Consider the following 27168-nt stretch of genomic DNA (forward strand, 5'->3'; position numbering starts at 1 on the left):
ATGTTATATACACATCAGCCTGATACTCATTTCTCACTATGATGAAAAAAGATCTAGTTAATATGGATACTCAAGATGTGCTGAAGAACATGATGCTGATATTCAGTCTGGCCCAAAAGGCATAAGCTTGAGCCTGACCAAATTTTTTCTGAGTGGCAACCAGCCATGTCAGACCTAAGCTGACTCCACATTGAAATTTCTGCACGATATTTCCCAGAAGTCCCATATGCTAGAGACACAGCCTAGGAAACCAAAGACGGCTCTGTATGCAGTGAGCTCAGTTGCAGAGGACTTGCTAGCTCAGGATCTTCTTGGAAGATCCTTCTTCATGGAACAGGTTGCCCCAGGAGGTGTTTAAAAGACATGTAGATGTGGTGCTTAGGGACACAGTTTAGAGGCGGACTTGGCAGTGTTAGGTTAATGGTTGGACCCGATGATCTTAAAGGTCTTTTCCAACCAAAACGATTCTATGATCTGGGACACAGGGTGGCCATGATAACCTCTCCAAACTCAAACCTAAACCACGGTTCATAGCAGTACAGGTGAGCACAGAGCTGGCAGCCAAACACGACCAGCCCAGGCGTCAGTCCGTGGTGCCCACTGATTCACCAGGCAGAGGAGCTGCCTCTGCATTGCTGTGCGTCAACTGCATAGGGTAGTTCTCAATCGAAGGGCAAAACAATTTGGTACCAATTAGGAGCATCGATACTACTGGATTGCATTTTATGCGTTTCACAAGACTCAAATCTGGGTTAAATCACACACACTAGCTGTTTAATCACTTTCGTAACACAGATGCTGTATAATTAGAAGCCCTAAAAAAGACGGGGAGCAGGACTGGTCTGAATGCCGCACAAGTGTTAACACAGGCCTCAAAAAAACACAACAGGAAAAGCCCGAGGAAATAAAGATGCAAAAATCATCATTATCCCTGCAATTTAGAGTTTAAGGCTGAGACGTAAAAGCAATCAATGGTCTGGTGAAACTTCCAAAGCAAACCGAAAACAAACCTCACTAGATTTAAAAAAAAACCCAAACCCACACAACATCTTTTCCCTTGATATGATAACAGAAATGTGTACTGTATGCACGTACAATACAGTAAGTCACTATATAGGTATGGACCACAGAGGCAAAATTCTATATATAGTACTTCTATAGCCCAAATATCATGATGGGAAAGACTTTGCAGAAGCTGCATGGAAATAACAACAAACAAGTAAAAAAAGTTTTGTGATAACATTTACTGACAGCAAACTTAGGAATTACTTCTAAGTTATTTGATTTTTGAAAGCAGAAAGCAAATGAAGAAAAATATATCTTCCCATATTCTAAAATTATTCATTTTATACTACAGTCAACAAAGCTGAAGGACCTTCTCAGATTATGCGTCTTCAAGAGAACCGAGGAAGGCAAGAATTATGTATCTTGCATCGCACACACTTGTCAGAGTTACCATATATGCCCAGTCTTAAGAACTGTACTCACTTCACATTTTGTTGAACAGTCTGATCAAGGAGGTAAAAAGAAAACCCCAACACTATACCGTTTTTCTGAAAATGGCAAGGGCACAAAATTTTAAGCTAGTAGTTATCACAGGACAGATACCTTCCTTGACCTAAAAAATAATGAATTTCCTTTGTAGGGAATTTGTAGGTAATGAATTGTATGTATGTGGAGTGTGGGAAGACTCTAAACACAAATTTAATTGTAAGAGCATAATTAGAAGGACACTTTCTTCTGAGTTTTGATTAATGCTGATGATTTGCAAGGCAAGACCTTGCAGAACTGCAATTAGTTTTGCATGACCAGCCATGATGACAGTCAAAAAGCTGAAAGTGATTTTTTTTAATTATTATTTCTTTAGCTTTTGCTTTGTTTTATTTTATTTTTTGCCTATGCCTTCTTGATCAATTTGATTTTTGATTCCTGATAATTCATTGCTCTTGAAAACTTCCTAAGTAATTTTCACATTCAGAGTTCAAAGAAGCATGATCTCCTAAGAACAACCAAACTGAGTGACCCAGCCTTTGAGAAGTGCAATATTCACCCTTTAGCTGTATGCATCCGCCAGAGGAAAAAAGACTTCATACAAATTAAAAGAAAAAATCAAACAAAATTAGAAGCAAGTTAAAAAAAACCCACTCCAACATGAAAAACTTAGCACTTGAAATTTTTCGTTCCCTGAAATCGTGTATTACATTAGACACCATGAGAAAGAACTGTTAGTGTTCTGGGCTATGTTCCTCCTACAGCTGCTGCTGTAACTGGATAAATAACATTTCTAGGAAGCAGCAGTTTCTCTGAAAAAAAATGCAGATTTTGTGAGCAAAATGGTAATTCCAGTCACAGCGTTCAGTGCCCCCTTCATACCGGGTAGTTACAGAGAGGTCCACCCAAGCTCTGGAGCAAGCGTTCTTGAATGTATCACACCCAAGAGACTTCAAAAAACACGCTGGGAGGGAACATACATTTTTCCACCCTAAACCGAACCTCGTGGAGCTACCACAGGAAGCGCCACAGTACGAAAGCTGCCCAGCGCCACAAGATTTGTGACAAAATACAAATTTGACCACACCGATTTCTTTGTTGATGTAAACCTCGGTGTCGCAGGAGCTGACAAGGCCGCATACGCAGACCGTATAACCACGGCCAGGGCTGCAGATTGCGTTCCTGCCGGCGAGGCAGGGAAAGAGCCAGAGGCATCTCCCATGGGGCTGGCCGGGCTAACAACTGCTGGCCAAGCGCCTTCACAGCCAGCTGGGACCTCCTTCTCCCTGTCCAACTGGGGGAGACTTTGCTATTCCAGTTGTCTCCAGGAAGAAAACCCAAGGGCCGTTTTCACAGGTGATGCAGGCGCGCAAAGCGGCTGGTCAACGAGGGAGGAAGGGGGCGAGGACTGCAGCCACAGGAGGTCCCATCGTTTTGCCAGAAACATCAGCTGCTGCAAACCCAGAGTTAAAGATTCAACCACTCCTCCTCCCCTCGTTTCTCTCCTTCCACAGTGAATCTTTGCTTCATACGCACCAACCTCAGCCTGAACCCGTGACATATCCAGCGCAGGCTGCACGGCAGCACTCGCCATCCTCATGAGGGAGGATTTGGGTAGAGACCCAAGCCAAGTCATATGTAGCCTGCTGAGTCCAGCAATTCACGCCAGCTTTCGGTCAGTATTCAGAAACATTTAAGTCTCCTGAATATGTACACTTGAAGTTTTTTAACCACGGGATTATGCTGTCAGTGTTTCTTGTGTTTGACGTATGCCCATGTTATGCTGAACAGCAGCAGAACTGGAGTAAGCATTGCAATCCTATGGAAAAAAAAAAAACACAACAAAAAACCCACAAAAAACCCAAAACCAAACAAAAACAACAACAAAAAAAATACCCTAAACTTTGACTCCTCAGGGAAAAAAATAGCAGCACCTGAGAATCCAAAAAAGACTAACACTACAACTGGCTGTTGATAATTATTTACAATAGAAATTCTTGGTTTTGCTTAACTGCAGTGTCAGGCTATCCTCAAAGTCGCAGCTTTTAAGTGCGATCTGATTCACATTTCAGGTAGAAATAGTAGTATTTGGGTTATCAATTTAAACTGAAGAAATGATTTCTATTGTTCTGTGTATACGAAGAAGTGAACTGATAGGGCCGTCTGCGGAAGTTCCTTCTTCCAAAAGGTACAGACATAAATTTGATCCATCATAAACAACTCATCATCCTTTAAGATGAAAATCCATTGTAAAGACTTCTTATAAAAGGTGAGAGAGACATGGTCAAATAATTCATTAATTAGAAGTCAGTTGGAGACTCAAAGAAGAGCAGACCAGCTAAGCAATGGTCCCTCAGGTGCTCACGCTACCAATTACACGATGATTAGCACTGGCTTTATTCCAATAACACTTCCACCAGAAAGACCTGCAGACGACGAATGAAAAAAATACACCTGAGACTTCAGGCTCCAGGAGTGAGATCTCGTCAGCTACATGCAGCAGCAGCAGAAGTCAGCTGACCAGCAATGCTACTGCAATTATATTAAACTACAAGCCTCAATTAACGAACACGTGCAAGTGAAGTTTGCTTTGTAGTTATTTTACTAGGAAACAATTTATAGCAGCAGCAGTCTGTTCCATGCAGACTGGGGGATGAGATGCTGGAGAGCAGCTCTGTGGAGAGGGATCTGGGGGTTCTGGTCAACAGCAAGTTGAACATGAGCCAACAGTGTGCCCTGGCAGCCAAGAGGGCCACCCGTGTCCTGGGTGCATCAAGCCCAGCATTGCCAGCCGGGCAGGGGGGTGATTGTCCCGCTCTGCTCTGCACTGGTGCGGCCTCACCTGGAGCCCTGTGTGCAGCTCTGGGTGCCACAGGATAAAAAGGATATAAAGCTACTGGAGAGTGTCCAGAGGGCCACAAAGTTGGTGAAGGGTTTGGAGGGGAAGCCATATGAGGAGCAGCTAAAGTCACTTGGTTTGTTCAGCCTGGAGGAGACTGAGGGGACACCACATGGCAGCTACAGCTTCTCACGAGGGGAGGAGGAGGGGCAGATACTGATCTCTTCTCTTTAGTGACCAATGACAGAACCCGAGGGAATGGCAGGAAGATGAGCCAGGGGAGGTTTAGGTTGGACATCAGGAAAAGGTTCTTCACGCAGAGGGTGGCGGACACTGGAACAGGCTCCCCAGGGAGGTGTCACGGCCCCAAGCCTGACAGTGTTCAAGAAGAGACTGAGCAACGCCCTCAGACACATGGTGTGAACTGTGGGGTTGCCACATGCAGGGACAGGAGGTGGACTCGATGATCCTTGTGGGTCCCTTCCAACTCAGGACATTCTATGATTCTATGTGAAACTGAGGATTTGGAAGTCATGGGACCACACCAACCTAGGAAATGAAGAAGGATGGGCATCTGTGCAGCCATGTATAGCGCAAAATCAATGAACGACTTCGCATGTTACACCAAGGACACCCCCGCAAACACAGTGGTTTTTTGACCCCAAGAAAAATTAAGAGTGAAGACTGCAAGAAGAGATGGAAAAATGTGGGGATAACTGTATCCATCCCTCAGTATGAAAGAATCAAAACTTTTAAAATTTTTTTTGGTTGGTTGGTTTTTAATATATACCTGTTTTACACTAAAAAAAAAAAAACAATTGTTGGAGAGCCGATATGGTTTGCAATACTTTTGAGCCTCACTGCTTGCAAGTTTCCTCACTTAGAAAATATACCATAGACAAAAATCCAGTAAAGATGACTTTTCTTTCATTTGGGAAGCATGGGGGGCGGCAGGGGGGAAGTAATTACATATCAGAAAAATGTTTAAAGTTCATCATGCAGACACTTCAGGAGATAAAAGAAAATACATCTCAACCAAATTCTGCTGCTGTTTTAGTTCCACTTGCACAGGCAATGCTTGAAACAGGTGGATGGCGCGGTCACATATTTTAAGCATTTTTAGCTGTCTGTCTGAAAGTCATTGATTTTAAAAAGCTGGCTTACCTGTAAAAAAAAGGAGAGAGGAAAATAGAAACCATCATTGCAGGGAAGAAAAAAAAAAAAAAACACAACACACCAACAAAACACCTTAAAAATTGGTAGGCAGTTTATTTATTAACTGCAGCAAACATGCAGTAGGGCAGCCTTCTGCCTGTCTTTACTGGGTACGTAACAAGTACACAGAGAAAGGAAAAGGGACATGGAAGTGGAAAGGATATGCCAAGCAGAGAAGATACAGATGGCAAAAGTATCCTCAGAATTATAAAGAAAAAACATAGGGATCTTGGGATGGTGGAAAATAACAACATAGGACAAACGATACACTGGACTCCACTGTTTCTAGGGAGATGTGCACATATGCTAAACATGTTTTAGCATGATTAGAATTTTTTTGTTTTCCTTCACAGAATCACAGAATGTTAAGGATTGGAAGGGACCTCGAAAGATCTAGTCCAACTCCCCTGCCAGAGCAGGAACACCCAGATGAGGTTACACAGGAAGGCGTCCAGGCGGGTTTTGAATGTCTCCAGAGAAGGAGACTCCACAACCTCCCTGGGCAGCCTGTTCCAGTGCTCTGGCACCCTCACTGAGAAGAAGTTTCTTCTCAAATTTAAGTGGAACCTCCTGTGTTCCAGTTTGTACCCATTGCCCCTTGTCCTATCATTGGTTGTCACTAAGAGCCTGGCTCCATCCTCGTGACACTCACCCTTTATATATTTATAAACATTAATGAGGTCACCCCTCAGTCTCCTCTTCTCCAAGCTAAAGAGACCCAGCTCCCTCAGCCTTTCCTCATAAGGGAGATGCTCCACTCCCTTCATCATCTTTGTGGCCCTGCGCTGGACTCTCTCCAGCAGTTCCCTGTCCTTCTTGAACTGAGGGACGAAGAACTGGACACAATATTCCAGATGAGGTCTCACCAGGGCAGAGTAGAAGGGAAGGAGAACCTCTCTCGACCTACTAACCACCCCCCTTCTAATACACCCCAGGATGCCATTGGCCTTCTTGGCCACAAGGGCACAGTGCTGGCTCATGGTCATCCTGCTGTCCACCAGGACCCCCAGGTCCCTTTCCCCTACACTGCTCTCTAACAGGTCATTCCCCAACCTATACTGGAACTTGGGGTTGTTCCTACCCAGATGCAAGACTCTACACTTGCCCTTGTTATATTTCATTAAATTTTTCCCCGCCCAACTCTCCAGCCTGTCCAGATCTCGCTGGATGGCAGCACAGCCTTCTGGCGTGTCAGCCACTCCTCCCAGCTTGGTGTCATCAGCAAACTTGCTGATAGTACACTCAATTCCCTCATCCAAGTCGTTGATAAATATATTGAATAATACTGGTCCCAGTACTGACCCTTGAGGGACTCCACTAGATACAGGCCTCCAACCAGACTCTGCCCCATTGACCACGACTCTCTGGCTTCTCTCCTTCAGCCAGTTCACAGTCCACCTCACTACCCGACCGTCCAGACCACACTTCCTCAGTTTAGCTGCAAGGATGCTGTGGGAGAAGGTGTCAAATGCTTTACTTTATTTCTCCTTACTGAGAAACACCTATTTCCATACCAGAGGTTATTCACCTTCTCTTCAGAAGTCCAGGAAGCAATGGTAGTTTGATGAGATGAACTTTTTGTTCAAGTGAATAATGCAAGCAACCACACGGGAGGGACTAACGTGGAGTACTGTGGGAAAACACTCAAAAATGGAAGAGATTAAAAGCTTTCTGATGTTTTGATAGTTGTGATAGCACATTAAATAAACCACTTTTCCTCACCTGTTGTCATCATTCAAGGGGAGGGAAGTAGACTCAGAAAGAGCAGGGTGTTGAAACCAGGTGAAAAGGTGTTGCAGGATAAGGACTGTGTCCGTACTCTTGGTGGAACAGTGAGAAAAGTGAAAGCTTGGAGACAACCTCCTCTGCCGAAGGAGTCCAATTCCATCAGTCAGCTGCACTGGAAAGTGCAACTGATGGATCACTTCTGAAATGCACTAGTAGTCACAGGATACTTGAGCCATATTCAAGATGTCCATCTCCCCATGGTGTCCACATCAATAAAGGTAGATGACAAAACTAAAGAAATTACATTCATGCCAGCTGCTTGAATAAAATGGAACTTTCTCTCCCCACCTCGCCTCTCCCAGTTGTTTCTGCCCCAAACTTCAAAGCCTTATTTGCATTCATACAAAATCTGTTTACAGTCAACTTCATTGTGATACTGGAGCTTCCCCTCTTCTCCCCCCGGACTAAGACACAAAGTGAAGCTGGCCAGGTGTCTCCAAACCACAGAGCCAGCTGCTCCTAACCGAGCTCACAGGAAATAGCAAGGAAAATATGCAGCATTTGACACATCTGGAATAGATTGCAGAGTCTTTGAAAACAGTGTCCCAATTCCCTTCCTCCTGCTGATGAGATTTCAGGCTACCAAAATGCTGCATCAACTATAGAGGATTAGATAACATGTGTATGTTTTTAACCCTACATATTCTTTCTGTCCAAATGAGAACTTTTCAAAGCTAGTCCAGGAAAAAAAAAAACAAACAAAAAATCTGTATGAAGATTTCTATAACAGCGGAGCAAACAGAAATAAATCAATCAGAAGACCACTACTTAATTTGGGAGAATTTATGTAGTTGGCAAATAGTACTAGTTGACATTGGTAAACATGGAAAACGAATCAATATTGCATGGCTTCTACAATTGTATTAACTCCTTAAAAGAAACGTCCTAACAGTTTGTTGCCATAAAACATGACGAAAAGGAGAAGAGTAGAAAGGATTGGTTAGTAATCATTTTGCAAAGTAATTTGCCTGTAATTCCATGTTGACACAAATATCGCAGTGTGCATTTTTCAATGTGAAGTACAAAAAACGAAAAAGCATAAGTCTTAATTAGCAAAACAAAGCAATGTTTTATTATCTGCTTTTTTTTGTTTGCACAATGAATGCAAAAGAACACAGAAAGAAACAGATAAGTTAGAAGGAAATCCCAATCAGATATCGAACATAATACGTAATTTTATTCGTTCCATAAAAAGCTGGGAAGTGGAGGTGCCCCTAAAGTTTTAGTCACTTTCACTGTCTCTGAAAGATTAAGAAAATGAATAACATAACCAGCTTACGTATGTATATTTTAAACATTCATTATAGATACAAAATGGAATACAACACTAGCTTAAAACAACATAAACCTCACTGGTTTTAATGTTAGTAATAAAAAGGCAGAATTCTAATATAAAAAGTAAAACTGGAGGAAAGTATTTGGATTTTTTTTTTTTCCTCAAAGGTGCAACCAACAACCAACATATTTTTGCAACTGAGATTCCAGTTGTACAAAGGACTGAGAGATGTATTCTCCTACTTGAGGAGCAGCATAAATTTCAAAAACTTTAAAGGAAACCACACATGCATGAACAGTAGACAGTACCCCTTAAAGAGATGATATTTATAAGAAAGTAATAGTGTATCTTCAATGAATACTAGGAGAGGTGCAACACACATTTTCTACTTTCAGAGCTTTAAAAGTAAGTTGGTTTCCATTTTTTTTTTCCTTCACAGATTATTTCCAAAATTACCTTACATTTAAATTAGTTTATTCTTAGGAAATGGCAAAGTATTTATTCTAAACAAGCATTGCAAGATAGCTGTATGAATTTTTTTGAGAAACTCTCATTGTGGATGTTACATTTATACAGAACTCAAGACTTCTTAAACAGAGCCAGTGTTACAACCCAGGGAATACATTTGCAATACTCTGTTTCAGGAACAGAGATGCACCTACGAGGATCCAACTGATAACCAAGGACTAACGATATCAGGCCGTCCATCCCTGTGAATGTGAACAAACTCCATCTTTTAATGGGATTGTGCATATGAATAAAGGACTTTCAGTCTCAAGCCCGAACCTGTTAATAATAATTAATGTGAGGAAAGTTAGGATGAATGCCCTTACCTCCAAAATTACATCTAATAGTAACCATACCCTTAATGGCCAATTAACAAAAAATACGTACGTAGCTCTAAGATTAAACAAAATTTAGAGAATATGCTGTTACAAAATATATTTTGGCATATTTCCTAAGAAGCAATTCAAACAGTCATTTATGCAGAGTTATTTACAGGGGACTCAAAGTGGAGTATCGGTTTTAAGTAAACCATTATATTGGTTTGAATTTGATAAAATATTGGCGAATACAAGTTTGTGACAACAAGGAACTTCGGGTTTTAGTAAACTTAATGTTCTACACAATCATTAAATGAATCTAAATTATATTAAAAAAATCTGTCTGAACCGGATAATCTGAATCATTTAATGCATTCCATTGTACTCGAAGTTCAGATCAACAACTCAGTGGTACATACACGCTGTGAAACAAGTTACCACTTAAATCTTTCAGATACAACAAGCACAGATTAACTGAGTCTGACTGTACCTAATCTATACTAACAGATGGTTTGTTCTTTCTTCAGTACTATCTTTTTCATAAGCACATATACAAATGTGCTAAAACAAAAGGCAGCAATTATAAATATTTACTAGAATGACAAGAACTGGCATTTCAGCATAAACCATCCTGTCATTTGTTTTTGAAGCCGTATCTTCACTAATTCGTCTTCTGGTTTTAGTAGTCTCCTATTAACTCGGAGTGTTTCAGATCATCTGGAAGCTTCACACTGGGATGGGAAAGGAATGTCTGTTCAATGCAGCCTGGAGATAAAGAAAGAGTTGTACTTCAGTTCATCGCAGTGATTCACCAGAAGCAGCGTTGCTGACTGATGTTAAACTGAGAAGCAACGAAGCAGCAGCCTTTTTGCCCCCCACGTCAAGACAGCACAAAAATGAAAAAGAAAGCTTACTATTATTTTGTACTGTACAGGTAACATTTGTTATTTACTAAAACTAATACCCACTGAGGAGGAAATTATCTGTCTACGCAAGAACAAGGACATTTAAGCGTGACAGCAATTAATCTGAACTCCTTGTTTCAATACTTAAGATACTTCAAAAAAATATTTGTGTGTCCAGCTCTCTAATGGACCTTATCAGCCCCTACAACTCAGTGATGAAAGGAAAAATTCAAAACCACTGAACTCAGATAGGACAATTCATTAACTCCACTTAAGGCTGAATTAAATAGCGTTTTGTTCCAAAGCAGAATTTTAGTTTCAGCAAAACAATTCCAGACCACATTATCATACACTCTCATTATTCCCTTCAAGCTACAGTTTTCAAATACCAATTAATCTTTAAAATTATTTTTTAAATATTGTTTTTACACTTCATTGTACTGAGAGCTAACAGGTATTTTCAGTCTCATCTCTACAAATTTCAGTATTTCTCAAGAGGTTTCCATATTACTAAGAAAAAGAGAGACATGTAATGACTGTAAAAAGGAAATGCTGCCATATAGATGCCAATTTGGGTTGGCTACTAAAAGGCAACATAGGCCTTAGTTATTTAACTTGCAGCATAATTTTGACAAAAATAGCACATTACAAAGAAATATTATGTTACAGTTCTATTAACAGATTTCTTCCATGACCAAGAACTATGTAGTATAGCACAAATATTTATTAGCCCGTTGTAAATGTATATCACTGTCTTATATAAAAGGAACCATTTTTTTCTACACAAATACCGTCTCAGTTTTTTTCAGGCTTCAGTAATGTGTTGTTGGTTACTTCATATCGGTCCTATGACTAACCTTGGAAAAAAGTTACGAAAATCTACTTTATTACAGCAAACACAGCTTCTCAGTTAAGCCAAAATACAGTATTTATGCATTTTAAGTAAGCTGCAGAGTAATGAAAGTGCTACAGTGTTTATTTCTAGGCTTAGATTTCTCTCATCATGCAGTTTAAGTAAAAAAAGTTAATTGCAAATGGGCATCCCTGATTTAAGTTACACGGTGAAGTCTAATGGATCCACCTAACGGATAAAAAGTATATTAAAAAAAAAAAGAGGAGTGGATATGTGCCAGACTGATTAGTCAGCTACCTGAAGGATATACACAGCACATTGTTGCATACAGAATAATCATACTCGTACATGACTGTCTTAATCCAGTCATGTAAATAGACACAATATTCCTCTATTGTTCGCATGTTCAGACCCACGTCAATCAGGTTTAATATGCGGGCAGCTTAGTACTTCCTAACGTGCTCCCAACAGGTTGACTGCTAAAGCCAGGCTTCTAACACAAAGGACAGTATCCTGACAGGGAGCAGATATTGCTTCTTGCTTAGGAAAAACAACAGGTTCCTCTTCGTTTTTTTAACTAACACTAGCTCCAGGGAGGACTGGAGGCAACGAGGATGCACTATTTACCTTCAAATTTCATGACTTCAAGAGACTTCAGATATGAGTCCACGTAGACTATGTACAAAATTCATGACAGATGTTTAAAAAGCATGTGACTTCTGTTTTGTGACAGAAGTTTAATTATTTATCTCTAAGTATTTAATTCTTCTCAGTTTTCCTGAGAGAGATAACCTTGTCACTAAAAATTGCTTACCTTCAGTACAAGAAAAAAAATCTTGTTCTGTGAGCAGCTGCCATGCTTTCAGACATATTTCTGACTTTAAGATAATTAACAAAGCCCCGAAAGAACAGGAGGAGTCCTGAAAGTGTAGAAAATGCACAAAATGAAGTATATCAACCCAAGCAGACACTATCCCACATTATTTTTATTAGCATATTTTTTTAGAAATCTAGACTATACTAAAGATATCAATGTCTTTATGCATCATTCACAAATTCAAAATGAAGGTCTACTGCTTTTGTCTCGTTGACATTAGGATGCAGCCTTATGGACGGCTTTTTAGAAATTTTACGTTCATTCTGGGTTCAAATATCAGTTGCTAAAAAGACTGCATGAAAGAACTTAAAAAAAAATAAAAAAAGAATACATGCTCCACATTCTTTTCAAGTAGAATTCTTCAAATTAATTACCAGTGTGTTAAAAAACTATCCGGAGCACAAAACATACCTTTATAAATGTATAAGAGAAATATATTTCAAGTCAAAAGAGGAAAAAAAAAGAGACAGCACAGGCTGATCTAGTAACAAGCCTATAATAAAATATAGTAGATTATGGCTTGAGATTTAACCATCCAGGAAAATGAACCAGTCGAAGAGTAGGAAGAAAACAGATTCAAAGAAAACTACTCAACATGTGTTATGATTACTTTTTTTAGTTTTGGTCTACTCCACATTTCAAATTATTTTAAGTATTTAAATCGAACTCCATTTGAAAGAATATTTTAGGTCTTCTAAGAGGAACAAGGGATACAGAACAGTCACACAGAAGTTACAATTGCAACAGTGGAAATCACTATCATGTTACCAATTCAGAGATTCACTGGGCATCTGACCAAACAAACCCAGAAAAAGATATTATTGCATAGTGGACACAGCTCTTTGGTCCATTTTCCTCCGCTAAGTAAACTTCAACAGATTAATCCATTTATCAGTGGGATCGGGGAGAATCCAAGAGAGATTAAACAATCCGCCCAAAGAGTTAGGGGGTTGAAATCCAAATTCCACATCCAGTGGAGAGAAACACGCGACTAGAGCGCAATTCTCCTGATTTAATGAATACATAGGTACCTTGAAGATATATGCTTATGTGTATACATACATGTATGTACTAAGATTCCAAAGGCTCAAATGAAAGTCTAAACTGAAGCATAACCAGTTTAGCAAAAGATTTCATCATTTTCATCATCTTACATCCTAATAAACAATCTCCAGGCTTACACTGATATTTTGTTATGTGATGCACTTATGCCACCTGCTCTCCAGGTTGAGACTTTTTTTTCTTTTTTTTCCTATGCTCATTTCTTCTCGAAATGCTTTTTACTTGTAAATTTTCATTTTATTTACTTTCTTTCTGCCTTTTTTTTTAAAAAAAAAAAAAACAAACCTCCTTAGGACACACACACACCAAAAAAAACCCCAAACAGAGAATGCTCTGCTAACCACTGGAACTTTGACCTAAGCCAGACACATTTCTGTGATTAAGGTGAATTCTGCGAGGAGATGAAAGCACTAAGGTCTGGATCAAAAGCCTACTACAAAAGCTGCTACCCAGACGTTCCCAGAGATGATGGTCCCACGTTCAACTGAAAAGCAGCTGAAACAGCAAAAGGTGGGCAGGCAGCTCTCAAGGTGCCTTTCTGAAAGCATACTTTCTGCATTACACATGTTGGAAAAACCAGTCCAAGTTCAACCCATATTTTATATTCCTCCGTTTAGGGAAGGAAAGAAAAATAAAATAAAACAAAACCAAACCACTTTCCATTGTGTTCCTCAAAAAGAAATATTGGCTAACATTTAAATTTAAAAATTTGAATTGTCTTTCTCCAATTTATTCACTGTACATGACAGCTCCTTGGAAGTAGACTTCACTTTTCCGCGAAGCGTGAGCAGATTTTTCCAAATGTTGAAAGAAGGGAAGGGAGCAGAAGCAGCTGGGTGAGCACCACAAGAGAGAAAATGGCAATAGGTGTACTCAGGTATGTTCAAAGGGCTATGCAAATGAACGAATCCAACTCGGTTCTTTCACTTCTGAAGAGATGCAGGACACGCTTTTTCGCATGCTCTAATGGGAGAGTTATCCGAAACAATGAAATACAGATCTGCTTGGCATCGCTCCCGAGACTCGATAATGCTCCTCCACGTCCTGCTCAGTAGCTCTGTTGGGTTAAATCCTTCTATGGTGTTCTAGCAATCTCGGTATATCCACGTTATCGATTGGCATATTTCATGCAAAACGTTCATAAGACAAGAGAACGTTGATGGCTGAATGCATTCCGCCTGGTCACAGTGCTTTTTATAATGTATCTTGGAATGAATAAACTTCGTGTGTCAAAGTAAAAAAAATAATCTTCTAACAGTTAAGGCTGAAAATAAACCTAAGTTAAGGCTTTCCTAAATCTAAGTGACCGAACTTCAGAACAAGCGCTGCAGAAGACTAGTAAGAAAAGGAACTACAAGTGCATAGCTTTTTCCATAGACATGGTGGAGGAAAATGTTAGGGGAAGAACACGCTATTTTCATCCAAGTGAAAAAAGTGTCAAACCTCAACCTCAGGCACCACAAGGGTTTCTTTTTTAATAAAGATTTATCTGGAGATGTTTGTACCTGTAAAGAGTCATTTTACTTCCTACTTAAAAGCAATCACCTCAAACAGAACTCGAAAGCATTCAAGGGACTGGTGCTGTGATGTGTTAAACATCTGCAGTTTCCATATATCTCAAGTAACCAAGTGCATAACAGTAAAACAAGCTGAGTATTAACAAGTCTGATGAATGTCCTCGAACTGTACTAAAAGGCAGATACGAGAAAATTTTAGGTAACATTTATTTCTTGCGAGATAAATAGCAACTCACAAGCAGGATCTCAGTGGTGTTTTTATTTTTTTGAAATGTACTCAACATTTCATTCTCACATTTGCTGTTTAGCCATTTGAGTCAATAGACTCAAAGGGAAGAGTGCCACCTACTGAACCAGCAATAGTTTACTACACTTCCAGAGAGAGAAAATGGATAGTAGCATTCACTTCTGTAAAAGAAAAGAATTCCCGATTCCATATTCAAATTACAGAATCCACAGTAGGAAAAAAGGTATAGTGGCTGGGGTTTGGTATGTCCTGACTAAAAACAGACAGAAGAGTAGAATTTGATGCGCCTAACATTTTGAACATGGGCAGACCGATCTCTTAAGAGAAAGCTGAGATCCTGGGAGCGCTGTGATCAGAAAGCATGAAGCTGTTCTCTTGTCCGACTGAGAAGCTACTGATGCAGTGTGCATTTCAAAGGACTAGAAAAAGGGCATTTTATGAACTTATGCACAAGACAGCAAGCTTCACCTTCCAAGGATCAGTCACATTTCTTAAAATTCAATGCTTGACATACATGTTCATACAGGTAAGTAAGTACTAGATATCACTCACTTTTCAGTAAGTTCTCTACATAAAGCTGTGGAGTTTCATTACACGGTTCTGCACCCCTAGTCAGTAGAAGCAGCTTAAAAAGCAGAAACTAAAAGACTCAGGTATGCATGTAATTACATATGTAGAGCAAAATTTTTTGAGCTGAAGGTTATTTGAATAGTCCGCAGTTCACACAATAACACCACTATGGTAACCAATAACCTCACGAACACTATGGAAATAAAAACAACACAAACGTATCAGCAGCTAAAGAAAAACACATAGCTAAACATGTTACAGAACTCTTATTTATGTGATTCATGTTTAAGTACTTCCACATCAAAGCAGAAATTTTTTCAATTGCCACTTACCAAGTACAAGAAATATCCACCAAAGCCAGTATTGTCCATTGAAATATCCAGTAAAATAATCTGAAAACTGAAATTCATACAAGAGACTTAGCTGCAGTAAGAAAGATGACTAAAACACATTCAATACACTATGTGAATACAGAAAGCATAGAGGAAAAGGTAAATTTAAATAAAAGCAATATTTTCAACGAAAATGCAAACCTCGTATTTGTGCAGCAGCTTAATATACAAATAACACTTCCAGTGTCAGTCTGTGGCAAAGTTATTTTAAAACCTCTAAAAAAAAATATATGTGTGTGTGCATATATAAAAAATTGTATGTATTAATAAACCCCTTGTATCACCTGCCAGAATCCTCTGACATTTTCTGTTATAATGAATCCCCCTCGTCGATTTTCCTTTTTTTCCCCCCCAATGCCTGCCATCCCAAACACATTACAGCAGCCTGCTGCTTTAGATATTAACACCAAAAGCCACATTAGTTTAATCTTATCAGACAGGGATGTTCTGCTGACCCCTCAAAAGAAGAGCTTTTGACCTTCTGTATACCCCCTACTGTTAATCGCTGCCAAGAATACCAGCCCCATAAAGACCCCCAACTCATTAAAGTCTTTTCATTTTCAAACCAGCATTCAGTTCCCAGCAGTGAGCTGAACGCAACTAAATGAACCTTGAAGTGGTATTTCAACTGCTTCTGTTAGTGACCATGGTGGACTGTTTTGTCCTCCCTGTGATGTGGGAGGCAGCTGGAGGGCAGCGTGCGATGGTGTTGGAGACAGGTATCTGTGCCTTTACCAGACTCCAGACTGCATGCTTCACTGACAAAAAGGCTAATCAAATGTCTCCAAAACGCGCATCACAAGTAGGAACCGGGAGATGGGTGAAAAGTTGCCGGAAAGAATAAAATAACCTGCTTGGTGGCTCTGCACACTTTTCATACACTTCCCGTCCTACTGCGAGGCAGTTTGTTTACTGCATCCTGCCACAGTGCTTCTCATTTGTCATTTCAGAAGTAGCAACCAAGAAATCATGTAATTCAGGCACATAGTTCAGTTTACTCTTAAAAAAAAAAAAAAAAAGAGAGGATACTGTGCCACATATGCAACCAGATAAAAATCCAAGACATTTAAAGAACATTTTCAAGTAACTGTGCACTGAAATCCACGTTTTCTCCAGAATAAAGCCGGACCACATAAATTCTTTAAAGGTTTAATCGTGTACTGTATTGATTTTTATGGGCAATCAAAGAAAAAAATATCAAGAAACAGAATTGCTAAGTTGAACTGAAAAATTGGTTTTTACATTATTCCTATACAAATACTAGCTTTTCTATGATTCAGTGGGGTAAGCATTTCATATTCTGACATGTCATTAAAATAGCAAATGAATACTCAAGTTCCCAGGAAATTCACAACATTATTAATCCCAGCTCTCTTGAGAGTCAGCGTTTTCAATTCTCCAAACGTATATACCAATCCACCTTTGAAAAAGCTACAGTTGCATTTAACTGGGAAGATTTACTAAAGCCAGCAATCAAACACTGGCCTATGTGCACTACTCTCACACTTTCTTTCTGCAGCTATGACTTCTTCTGCCTAATTTCCTCCACAGCAAAGTCATCCTTTTGTTTTGGTGTTTTGGTTTTTTTTTTTTCCTCCCAGTAAAAACTGATACAGAGAGAGCATATGGGAACTAGGATAGTTTAGACACTATAAAAGTTTTGTACCACTGACCCTGAGTGAGAAAGGGCAGCACAAGCCTTCTGAGGAGCTTGAAACAAAGGAACAGAACAATTTTGTCCACACAGGCGTGCTTGCGCGTCACCATGAAAACAAAATTGGCCACATAACACCTTATGAGCTTTCGGTTGTTGTCTCTAAAGGGAGACAACACAAGATGACAATCTTCAGTATGAAGCAGAAACAGCCCTGAGGTCTTGAAATTGGTCAGCTCCAATATTTTAAAGTTAGTAACAGATTACATTCGGAAATTTAAATATAGCCTAGAACACACTAATTCTTCAGTGAAATTTGGCATATATTAATTTTTGTATTCGTTATGAGCACATTTTCAAGCAGAGAGGAATAATAACACTGACACAATGAGCAATTCTACCCTCTGTTCAGTATGCCTCAAGAGAAGCTGAAGGTATCCCCAGTGCACGCATAGTTGAAAAAATCGTGTCTTCTCCCTCCCTTGAGACAAATTCCATCCCAGATCCTGAATTCCAACTAAGAATCACATCTAGTCCAGTAGAACTCCCCTGTCCTGGCAAAGCAAAGAAAAACCCATCCTCAGCTGTAAGAAGGATGAAGGGCATGTCCAGGAAGGACCATGCAATCTCTCCTCTACAATCTTTGTATTATTGTGCCAAGACCAAATCAAGTTAAAGTTACTAGCATGCACACATAACAAATTCAGAGCTGACAGGGTGTAAAAGTTAACTAAGTTATCCAGGATCTCTCTCTTCATTAGACAGGGTGAGATTTTAAATGTTGTGTCTCACAGTCATGCAGAATTCAAGTCCATAAAGCATCATTACATTTCATCCAGTATCTACTTAGCTAAGTAACTTTCACTTGGCTTACATACCTTTCTGAAAAGCATCTAGTCTTGCAGTTAAAACATCAAGAAATTGAGCATCCGAGATAGTAAAAATGTGACTAATTTCATATTCAATTTTGACTTGATTCAGTACATATCTTGCAGAGAATAAAGGAATCAAATACAAGGGAAAAAGGTTTTCTCATTTTTTTTCCCCCGGCCAATAGACTGAGCTATTTATAAACCTTTCATATAGGACACTATAATACCAGTGACATTTTAGGTACCAGCTCCATTTCTTCTTTATGTTTTTAAATATTTGTGCAAAGAATGAGTCATCTGCATTTATTTAGTGGAAAGACTAACATAAAATGCTATGTCAGATAAAAACAGATTAAGCTTCATCCTTAGTAAGCATATATATAGCAAGTAAATTCTCAACTAAAGTAGAAGTTAGAGAAAATTCTAGACACTTTGTTAAATACTGGAATTTAATATACTAATTTTTAATTCCATTATTATATATCCTTGAATGAAATGTTCTGGTTTGGTTCTACAAACAGTGTCTGTACAGTGTCAATCAAAAAAACCTACCCGTACAATAAGAATCCATTTGATCAGGGAGAGACCAAATCCACAGATTGCACCATACCTCCCAGCTATGGTATTTGTTATACAGAAGGATAAACAAAATCCAATCCAGTTGAAAATAAACGCCACTATAAAATAAAAGAAACAGTAGCTTCTGTTAATCTATATAGCTAAGCAAACAGACTTAACATTAATTTCACTTTTAAGCTAATAAGGACATGCTTACACAGTCAGTAATTCCCTTCTGGTAATTCAGGCTTTCAGAGATTGACTTTGAACCCAGACATTCCCCCTGGTATAGTCACTTAATAACAAAGCAAATGGTAAACTGGCTGGAACCTACTACTTTAAACAAGAGAAAATTCCAACATAAAAGAAAGCATTACATTGCTATAGAAATCTAACCAGAGGACACTAGACATGAAGGATAAATGCAAACAAAGGACTATAACGTACAAGACGTGGATTAAAACAAAGAAAAAAAAAGACCTTGCTAAACTTTAAAAATCAAAATATAGTTATATGCACACATAGGTGCATGTATCAAGGCTGCATATTCAGCTTTATCCAGTTTGGATCGAACACAATAAAAGTATCCGCTCTTGCTCTGTAAACATAGTATAGAAATGAAGATAAGCTGAGAAGCTGATGTTTCATTGGCTACTGTCTTCAGGCATAAGATATAAGAAGCCTTGGAAGCTTTACATAGAAGCTTAAGGAATCAAGAAACAAAAAGGACATTGAGCTTAAGTACCACTGTAACTTCAGTTAACACTTTTACAGAACTCCCAGTGGTTTTACAATTTAAAGTTTCATATCTATGTATGCACTTGGCAATCAACGACATCATCTGCACTGACTTCGGTTTGGGTGCGTTAGGTCAAAGTGAGGGAATCCCCAAGTCGGTGATGTCCCAGCTATGGGAGTGAGGGCAACTAAAAGGAAAACCACCAAACAGAAGAGCTGGGGCAGCTGGTAGAAGATGACGATACAGGAGTTCTGGTGAGGACAAGACGGTGGAAATTTGAAAACATTAGTGAAGCCCACAAACACACAAACCACTGAAGAGGCAAGCAGGAATGGAAGCGGGGCAGAGGGGAATAAAATCCCTGCACACAAATCCTTAATGTATTAAATCCCCAAACTTATGGAAAAAACAAACAAACAAACACACACCTACATCAAATTCAGACAATAAATCACCACAGGAAAAAAAAAAAAGTCTGCCTTTTGGTAAATATTTGAACACTTAGAGCAAAACATTAGGAAAAGAAAATTGGTCGATAGTCTTCTTAAACAAAAGTCAATTTGGGAGGATTATCTACAAATAATCACTTTTTTGGTAATTTAAAACCTTGTTACAACTCCTCCAACAATCCACACGAAGACATAATGACTTGCCCACAAAAGCAAAATTAAAGTCATCAGTCAAACCGCAGTGGAACTCCATGAACTGTAAAGAAACTGAAGTTTCAAGGGAAGTTTTGGAAGACTTTACATCAACACAGTCATTTTGTACAAGTGAGAAAACATCTTGCTTCAGACAGAGCCAGAGGTAACAGATGGTGGCAATGAGAAAGCTTACTTTAATGCTAATTACTACTCTTTTTGGGAAAAAAAAACCAAACAACTAATTAATAAAAAACAAACAAACAACAAAAAAGAAAACTAACAAACAAAACCCACCAAACAAAAAAACCAAACCAAAACAAAAACATACAACCCGTAACAAACAACTTTGAATAAATGCTGATCCAAATTGGTATATGCAGAGAAGAATGAAAAAAAGAGCATTTCTATTACATAAGAACTACAGAACAACATTGTGACCCTAACATTTACTTATCTCTCCACAACACAGGAAAAGCATTTGTATTTGAGCAAGCTTGGATATGTTGTTTTGAAAACAAGATTTCCCTTATTTTAAGCAAACCCTTCCAATTCCCCCACACTTTTCTGAGTAACAGATTTCGGAAGGTAGTTCTTCAATGCATTCCTGCTCCTGTCCCAGCATAACAGCTTATTGCTCTCTCCATTTCTCCCCATTACTCAAGCTACAAAGGGTGATTGTGGCTCCCAAGATAGGCACGCTAAAGAGGACAGAAGATAGACATGTTTCTAATGGATTATGTGGACTAGAGGAATTCTCAGAATACTTATAATTCATATATATATATGTATATATATATATAAAGTAAGGATATCTATAACATGTGAATGAATTTGTATATACATTATAAAAATCAGAAATTTCCTTATCATAAATACAGGGGGAGGGAAAAATTAGTTCTTATCAAAGTTGAACACAGTGACAATTTTACCCTCCTTTCAATTTGACCTACAGGAACATTAAAAATAGGCTCTACAGTCACTGGATGAGTATTAGGTGGATATTTAACAGCAAGTTGTTTGCCCAACTCCTGAAAGCAAAGGCATCATCAGCATGTTCCAGTGTTGTGCACAATAGCTTTTTCTCTTTAACTGGTGTGCTGTTCCATCAGGTTATATAATCAGACAATGCAAGCGGGAAAGAAAAGGCATAAACCACATAAAAAGCTGTAAACTACGCAAGTTCACACATCCCAATAAAAGTGAACTATATACAGAAGAAAAATCTCACTATTTAAGTTTCTATCTGTAACCATCCACCAGAAAAATTCTGCAGTGAGGACCTAATCAAAATTACCTGTCTTCAGCGTAATGAGGAATGTATTACCTCCATCTCTGTAAAACCTGGGCAACATGCTAGGGAGATCCTCCCAACATTGCCTTGGTGTGGCATCATTTTTAAAAAGTTAAGATGGGTAACAACAATGTCTACGTGTTTTCAATATTTCCCATTGCTTCTCTCTCACCTCCTCAGTGTCTTGTTGGTACTCCTAAAATCCTATTCATTGTCTCATCCTGGTTACAAAATACACTATTTCCTTTCAGAAACACATCTCCAGCTTCTGAGTTGACTGTAACAAATGAGATTTTTATCTACATTCTGGTTGTTTTTCTCTATATCAAGATTAGCCTCATCTGCCTATCTGTATCTTTTTCCACTATGATTTCCGTGTATATCCTCTGCCAGTCATGCAAGTTGTCTGAGTTTTGCAGCCTACACTGCATGTGGTCAGAGTTACTAATGTTATTTTCTGTATAATTCCTAATTATCGCAATACAAGCTGTCCATAATTTTCATCCCTATATTGCCACAAAACAAGTTTTTCCACCAAGCTGAGAGAGAAAATAAAATGATGAGAGGAGAGACTAGTAAAAGGAAGCATCTACTATTTTCTCTAGATGTATTTACTTCCTTCTGTATCTACTAGAAATAACTAAGTCATTGTGTGAGCTTCCGGCTTCCACGAATGCAAGCTTCCACTACTTGTCAGCATCCATCCACTCACTTCGTGGAGTTAAGGAGATGACCTCATCCTTCATACTGCTTCAGCTTCCCTTGACATTCTCATACAACGTTCCTGGTCTGGCACTCATACACACTATCAGAAAGAAGAAAGCCATTCCTAAACATGAGACAAAGTCTAACAAGCTGCTACAACCACATCATTAATTTCTGTTTGCCCATCCTCTTCATGCACACAGGTTCTGTGTTCATCTTCTCCCACTGCAAGACTCACCACCCTGCAGCAAGAATTGTTCCCTATGCCAGAGATCGCCAGCTTCTGGATTCATACTTGAACCCAACTTTCAACTATTGTCCTCTTTCCTTTAAAAAATGCCAGACATTTAGATGAAACTTACACTGACTGCACCAGCATCATGATTTCAGTCTCTTTCTTTGCTACTTTAACAGCATACAGACAAGTGGGACTGACAAATCTAAGATTTGGGGGTTTTATATATTCCTGAAGTGACAACAAGAGGAGAAAGTAAGTCTATATTAATGTAATTCACATAAAAAGCATATAATAATTAGAGTTTTTTCCTCATGACAACAAAACTCGTAAGGAGAAACAGGTAAGTTGCTTTTTGGGACAAGAAGGATTGGACGAAAGGTCTTTTTTAATAAAAAGTCTTCTTGATATCCAATATAATGCTAACAACAACTATGTTTTACTTTTATTTCTCTTTACGGTTTGCAATGAGATAGCCCCAGCTGAAATAGAAAGCACGGGATGTTCTACATGTTGTAAAAGTCTTAGAATCTGACATACAAAATAAGGCTATCCATCAGTTATTTCCAGACCCAAAGCCCTCTTCTGAGGGGCAGTGGTCAGCAGAGGATCTTTCACATCAAAAACTGAAGTTAGAAGTCAAAAGTCTTTTATCTATCAGCAATTCTGAAGAAGCTGTAGTAAAATGAGTCAGCTTGGTTTTGACAGACAAGCTTGTATCCATTGCCATTCTTCATTCTCCAGTAACTACAGTGGCAAGGAAAAGATGATGCATGAAGCTGCACTTCGGCATCAACAATTTATTAATCCATGCTTGCTTTTTGTTAGTGCTCATTAAGCTGCAAAGCAATAATGACACAACCTTTCATTCTACTCCCACAATTTACAGTAAACAAAGAAAGCTTAGTTTTTCAAGTTATTAAGCAGTCTTGTGCAAATGTTTTTGTACATATTGCAATACATCAGAAGATGCAACAATAATGATAAGCATACTAGAACAAATCTGCTTTTTCCTCAATTGTTCTTGCATTTCACTTGCTGATCTATTTTACTTAGCTTCCCAAATCTACACATTAATCACTTGTCTTAAGTTTATATTCAGTATCAGGAAAAGGAGCCAGCAAAACTGGTGTGAAGACCTGTGTTCGTTCCAAATTTTAACCATGGCTCAAGATTGTGATAAGATTATAATGGCAACTATACCCACAAAAAGCAGCCATGCTCAGTTATATCCTTTGTTCTTCAATGTGTTTGTCCAATGACTTATTACTTTAATATACAGTAAACATCAAAGAGCTTAATGTTTCATACCTGGCCTAGGTTTACTAAGCATACTGTACTAAATAATACTATCCAGATTTTCATGCACCACTAGAATTATTCTTCCAATTTCTGCATAGAATTCATACCGCTTGTAAACTGGGACACATTTTTCCTCCTTCCTGAAGGGCTCACCTCAAGTCTGATGATGATCACTAGAAGCATTTGCTATCAACTTCAATAGACAATTTTTTTTTTTTTTTTCTACTCAGTGATGAATGCTCAAAACCTTCCCTAGGCAACTTATTTCTATTGCTTCATTGCCCGTGTTGGCAAATTTTTCTTAATGCCCATCTGGAAGCTTCCTCATTCCAGTTATTCAGTATTACATCCAACATGTATGGAGAAACCGTGTAAATCAAATTCTTTCTGCATACAGAAAGAAGTCAGGTGATTGTGTATGAAGGTCAGCCAGGCTTCTCTGATAATCAGAGGGAAACAAGCGCTCTCAAAACAGTTCCTTTATTTCCTTCCAACATTAACAATTTCAGTCAAATGACTTCCCTTCAGCTTCTCTTGCATGACGAAGAGAAACCTGCATAAGATTCATGATCTGGACATACACAAGTCAGGTTTCTTGAATTCACACAGAGGAATCCTCCCAGCAGAAAATTCAGACTGTGCTCACCCCTCCTCAAGAAGCGCACGACCAAAGGCTGTGCTACAACTCCACCTTCCGACTTCTGCTCGCTTGAAAACCCTGAATGTACTACCTAGCTTGAATGCAGTTTATCGACTGTTTGAAGCATCTAGTAGCTTTGAAAACTGTATGAACGTTAGTATACAAAATTTTGGTATGGCTATTATCTGTTATATAAAGCATCTGGGATAATATGTGCATTTACATTTTTCTACATTATGAGATTTTATTGGTGTGAGTTGTACACAGCGTTTATATTGCCCAGGTGTTGTTCAAAATGAAGAAATCAGAACTTTATATAAGAACTTCAAGTTGGGCTGTACGATTGAGCGCCTTTCTCCATTTCTTCCTCCTTACCTAACCATATGTGAGGTTCAAATTAACATTCATTTTTCCTTGGTTGTAGGGACAACCCAAAACTCCCTTCCACGGTTTCAAAGAATCCAGATGAATTCTGCAATTCTTTCTGGAGCCCACAGGTGAAAAAGGCTGTTTGATATTTCTAAGGTACTCCATAAATACAAGAGATAACCATATACGCCTCTTATTAATGCCCAGATTGACCTCCTTCGCATAGTTAACCAGGATGAGCCAATCGGACGTGACTCAAAAGACTTCATTAGGCATGAAAACCAAGTCCTTTGGGTTATGGCAGTTACTTGCTCTATCACCATTATGGCTGTGTTCAAAATGGAAAGAAACAGCTCAGAAATTCCTCCTTTTTGATGTGCATTTAGAAAAAAAAAATTCACTCTGAGAAACTCACCTATTAACAACCTCTTCTGGCATTCTGAAAAGTTTATACTAGGATGTATAAGGCACAACCGACTTAAAAATACATAATAGAAAAAATACATTAAGTGGTCTGACAGCAAAATTTGTTGCATTTCACATTCATAGCAAAATGAATATATTCGCTAATATATTCATTTACCTCAAAATCAGAAAGAGACAAACACCAGCCCTGACCATTAGAGATCCGATTCTTTGCTCATCAGCACAGTCACAGGTTTCAAGAGCAACACCAATTTTTTAAAACATATGATTTTGCCACATATTAGAAATAAAATAGGTTGTTCTCTAAATTTTTTCCACCTTCTGAATCAAGCGCTAAAGCAAAAAACCCACCTGTTCACGCAAAGGACTTTCATTCTGTTGACCATATTGTCTGATTCTATTTAGTTATGCTATACAGAACGGGACTTTACAACTTCGATGGGAAACAGGTTTGTAACTTGCATGCACCAAGCTCCTAAAGCAAACAAGAAATCCAAACCGATGTGGCCACCAGATGGCCTCAAGACAGCAATTTCATGCAACTTGAGCAGCTACCACTAGATGGTATTACAGCTACGTATCACTAGTTGATTACAATGCGCAGGTAAGCTCAGTAAAAAGTTTGCTTTATTATACTTCGGCTGAATAAGATGAAATTTAAAAAGCCAAGTTCACTGTTTTTTATTAAAAAAAAAAAAAGCCTTTCTACCAAGGCTGTGCGTAACAGCCACAGGAGGAGGTGGGAGAGCACACCTGGAACAAGCCATCCTTTCCATGCTCCCCTCACTAGAACGCAATTCCCGACACTGTTCTCCTGCATTTTAACTGAGGGAACTTATTCAAGGCTCTCTGTGATCTGCCACCTTTATTTGCAGCGTTTAAACATATCCCATCTTGAAAACAAATCCCAAAAGACAGTCATACTGTAAATTTCATTTTAATTCCTGCTCTCTTAAATCTACATACATCATTTTTATGGGGACTTTTATCTCCTCATTAGAGGGACAGGAATACACAACCCACTATTTGCAATCCACCCTTATTAAGCTCATTTTTCATTTAGCTCTCCCACTTCCTTAAGAAAAACTACTGAAAAATAATATTACAGATCTATACATGCTATGAGCTTCTGTGAGCTCCTGATACTTATGAACAGAAGGAACAAGTAAACCTCATCGATTTTCCATATGTAACCAGTATCCGTAAGAGCCAACACAGAGCCTGGTTAAGCACACACTTGCACAAATATCTTGCAATGTGTAAACACTCATTTTACGCATTTCATTCATAGGCGAGCAAAGTTGGCAGTAACAGTCTCAGAAAAATCAAGAAAAGTTATGATCTGCAGAGTATTTTTGTCAAATGTGTAAAAGTAGTGCTCTGGTAAACACCTATTTGAAGAGAAAGTTGACAGTTTATCCAAGAAAATATCTGCATTCTTGGAAGATTCACACAAGGTTCTGGGCACACAGTTTCGGTCAACTGCATTTGAGTGTCCTCAGAGCCTTTCTAGAGCCTTTGATTCCAGTTCAGCTTCTGCACAGCAGGATTTTACTACTACTGTGCTCCTAGCTGCAAGCTAACAAATCTGTTTTCAGCTGTGATTTTAAGGACTTGAAACATATTAGAGCCAACAATCCACTTGACATCCAAGCATAGTGCTAATGAAGGCCCAAACCAGCATTTAAAAGCAAGAACAAGTTCACACAATACAGAACCTAAATAGGTTAAATACAAAAAATTGTAGCGCATAGGGAAGGGCAAAAAAGAGAAAAAGAAAAATGAAGCCATAGCCCATTTCCGCCCCCGAGAATATATACCCTTCCTATGGACCGGCCGCAGAAAGAGGTCAGACTACAAAACTCACTTTTTTACCT

At 38.8% G+C, this 27168-nt stretch overlaps 1 protein-coding gene across 2 annotated transcripts in view; it reads right to left on the bottom strand.

The window, feature by feature from the left end:
- Positions 1-8101: 8101 nt before the first annotated feature.
- The window catches only part of NDFIP2 (Nedd4 family interacting protein 2), a 47242-nt gene continuing 28175 nt past the window's right edge, over positions 8102-27168 (bottom strand). For both annotated transcript variants that reach the window (XM_065636993.1, XM_065636984.1), the window contains 4 exons: positions 18935-19059; positions 15797-15863; positions 12006-12111; positions 8102-10198 (listed from right to left, as the gene is read on the bottom strand). In XM_065636993.1, coding sequence (XP_065493065.1) covers positions 12008-12111; positions 15797-15863; positions 18935-19059 — 296 coding nt within the window. In that variant the 3' untranslated portion in view covers positions 8102-10198; positions 12006-12007. The remainder of the gene's footprint in view (positions 10199-12005; positions 12112-15796; positions 15864-18934; positions 19060-27168) is intronic.

This window comes from Caloenas nicobarica, chromosome 1 (genome assembly GCF_036013445.1).
Source record: "Caloenas nicobarica isolate bCalNic1 chromosome 1, bCalNic1.hap1, whole genome shotgun sequence".
Classification (NCBI taxonomy): Eukaryota; Metazoa; Chordata; class Aves; order Columbiformes; family Columbidae; genus Caloenas; species Caloenas nicobarica.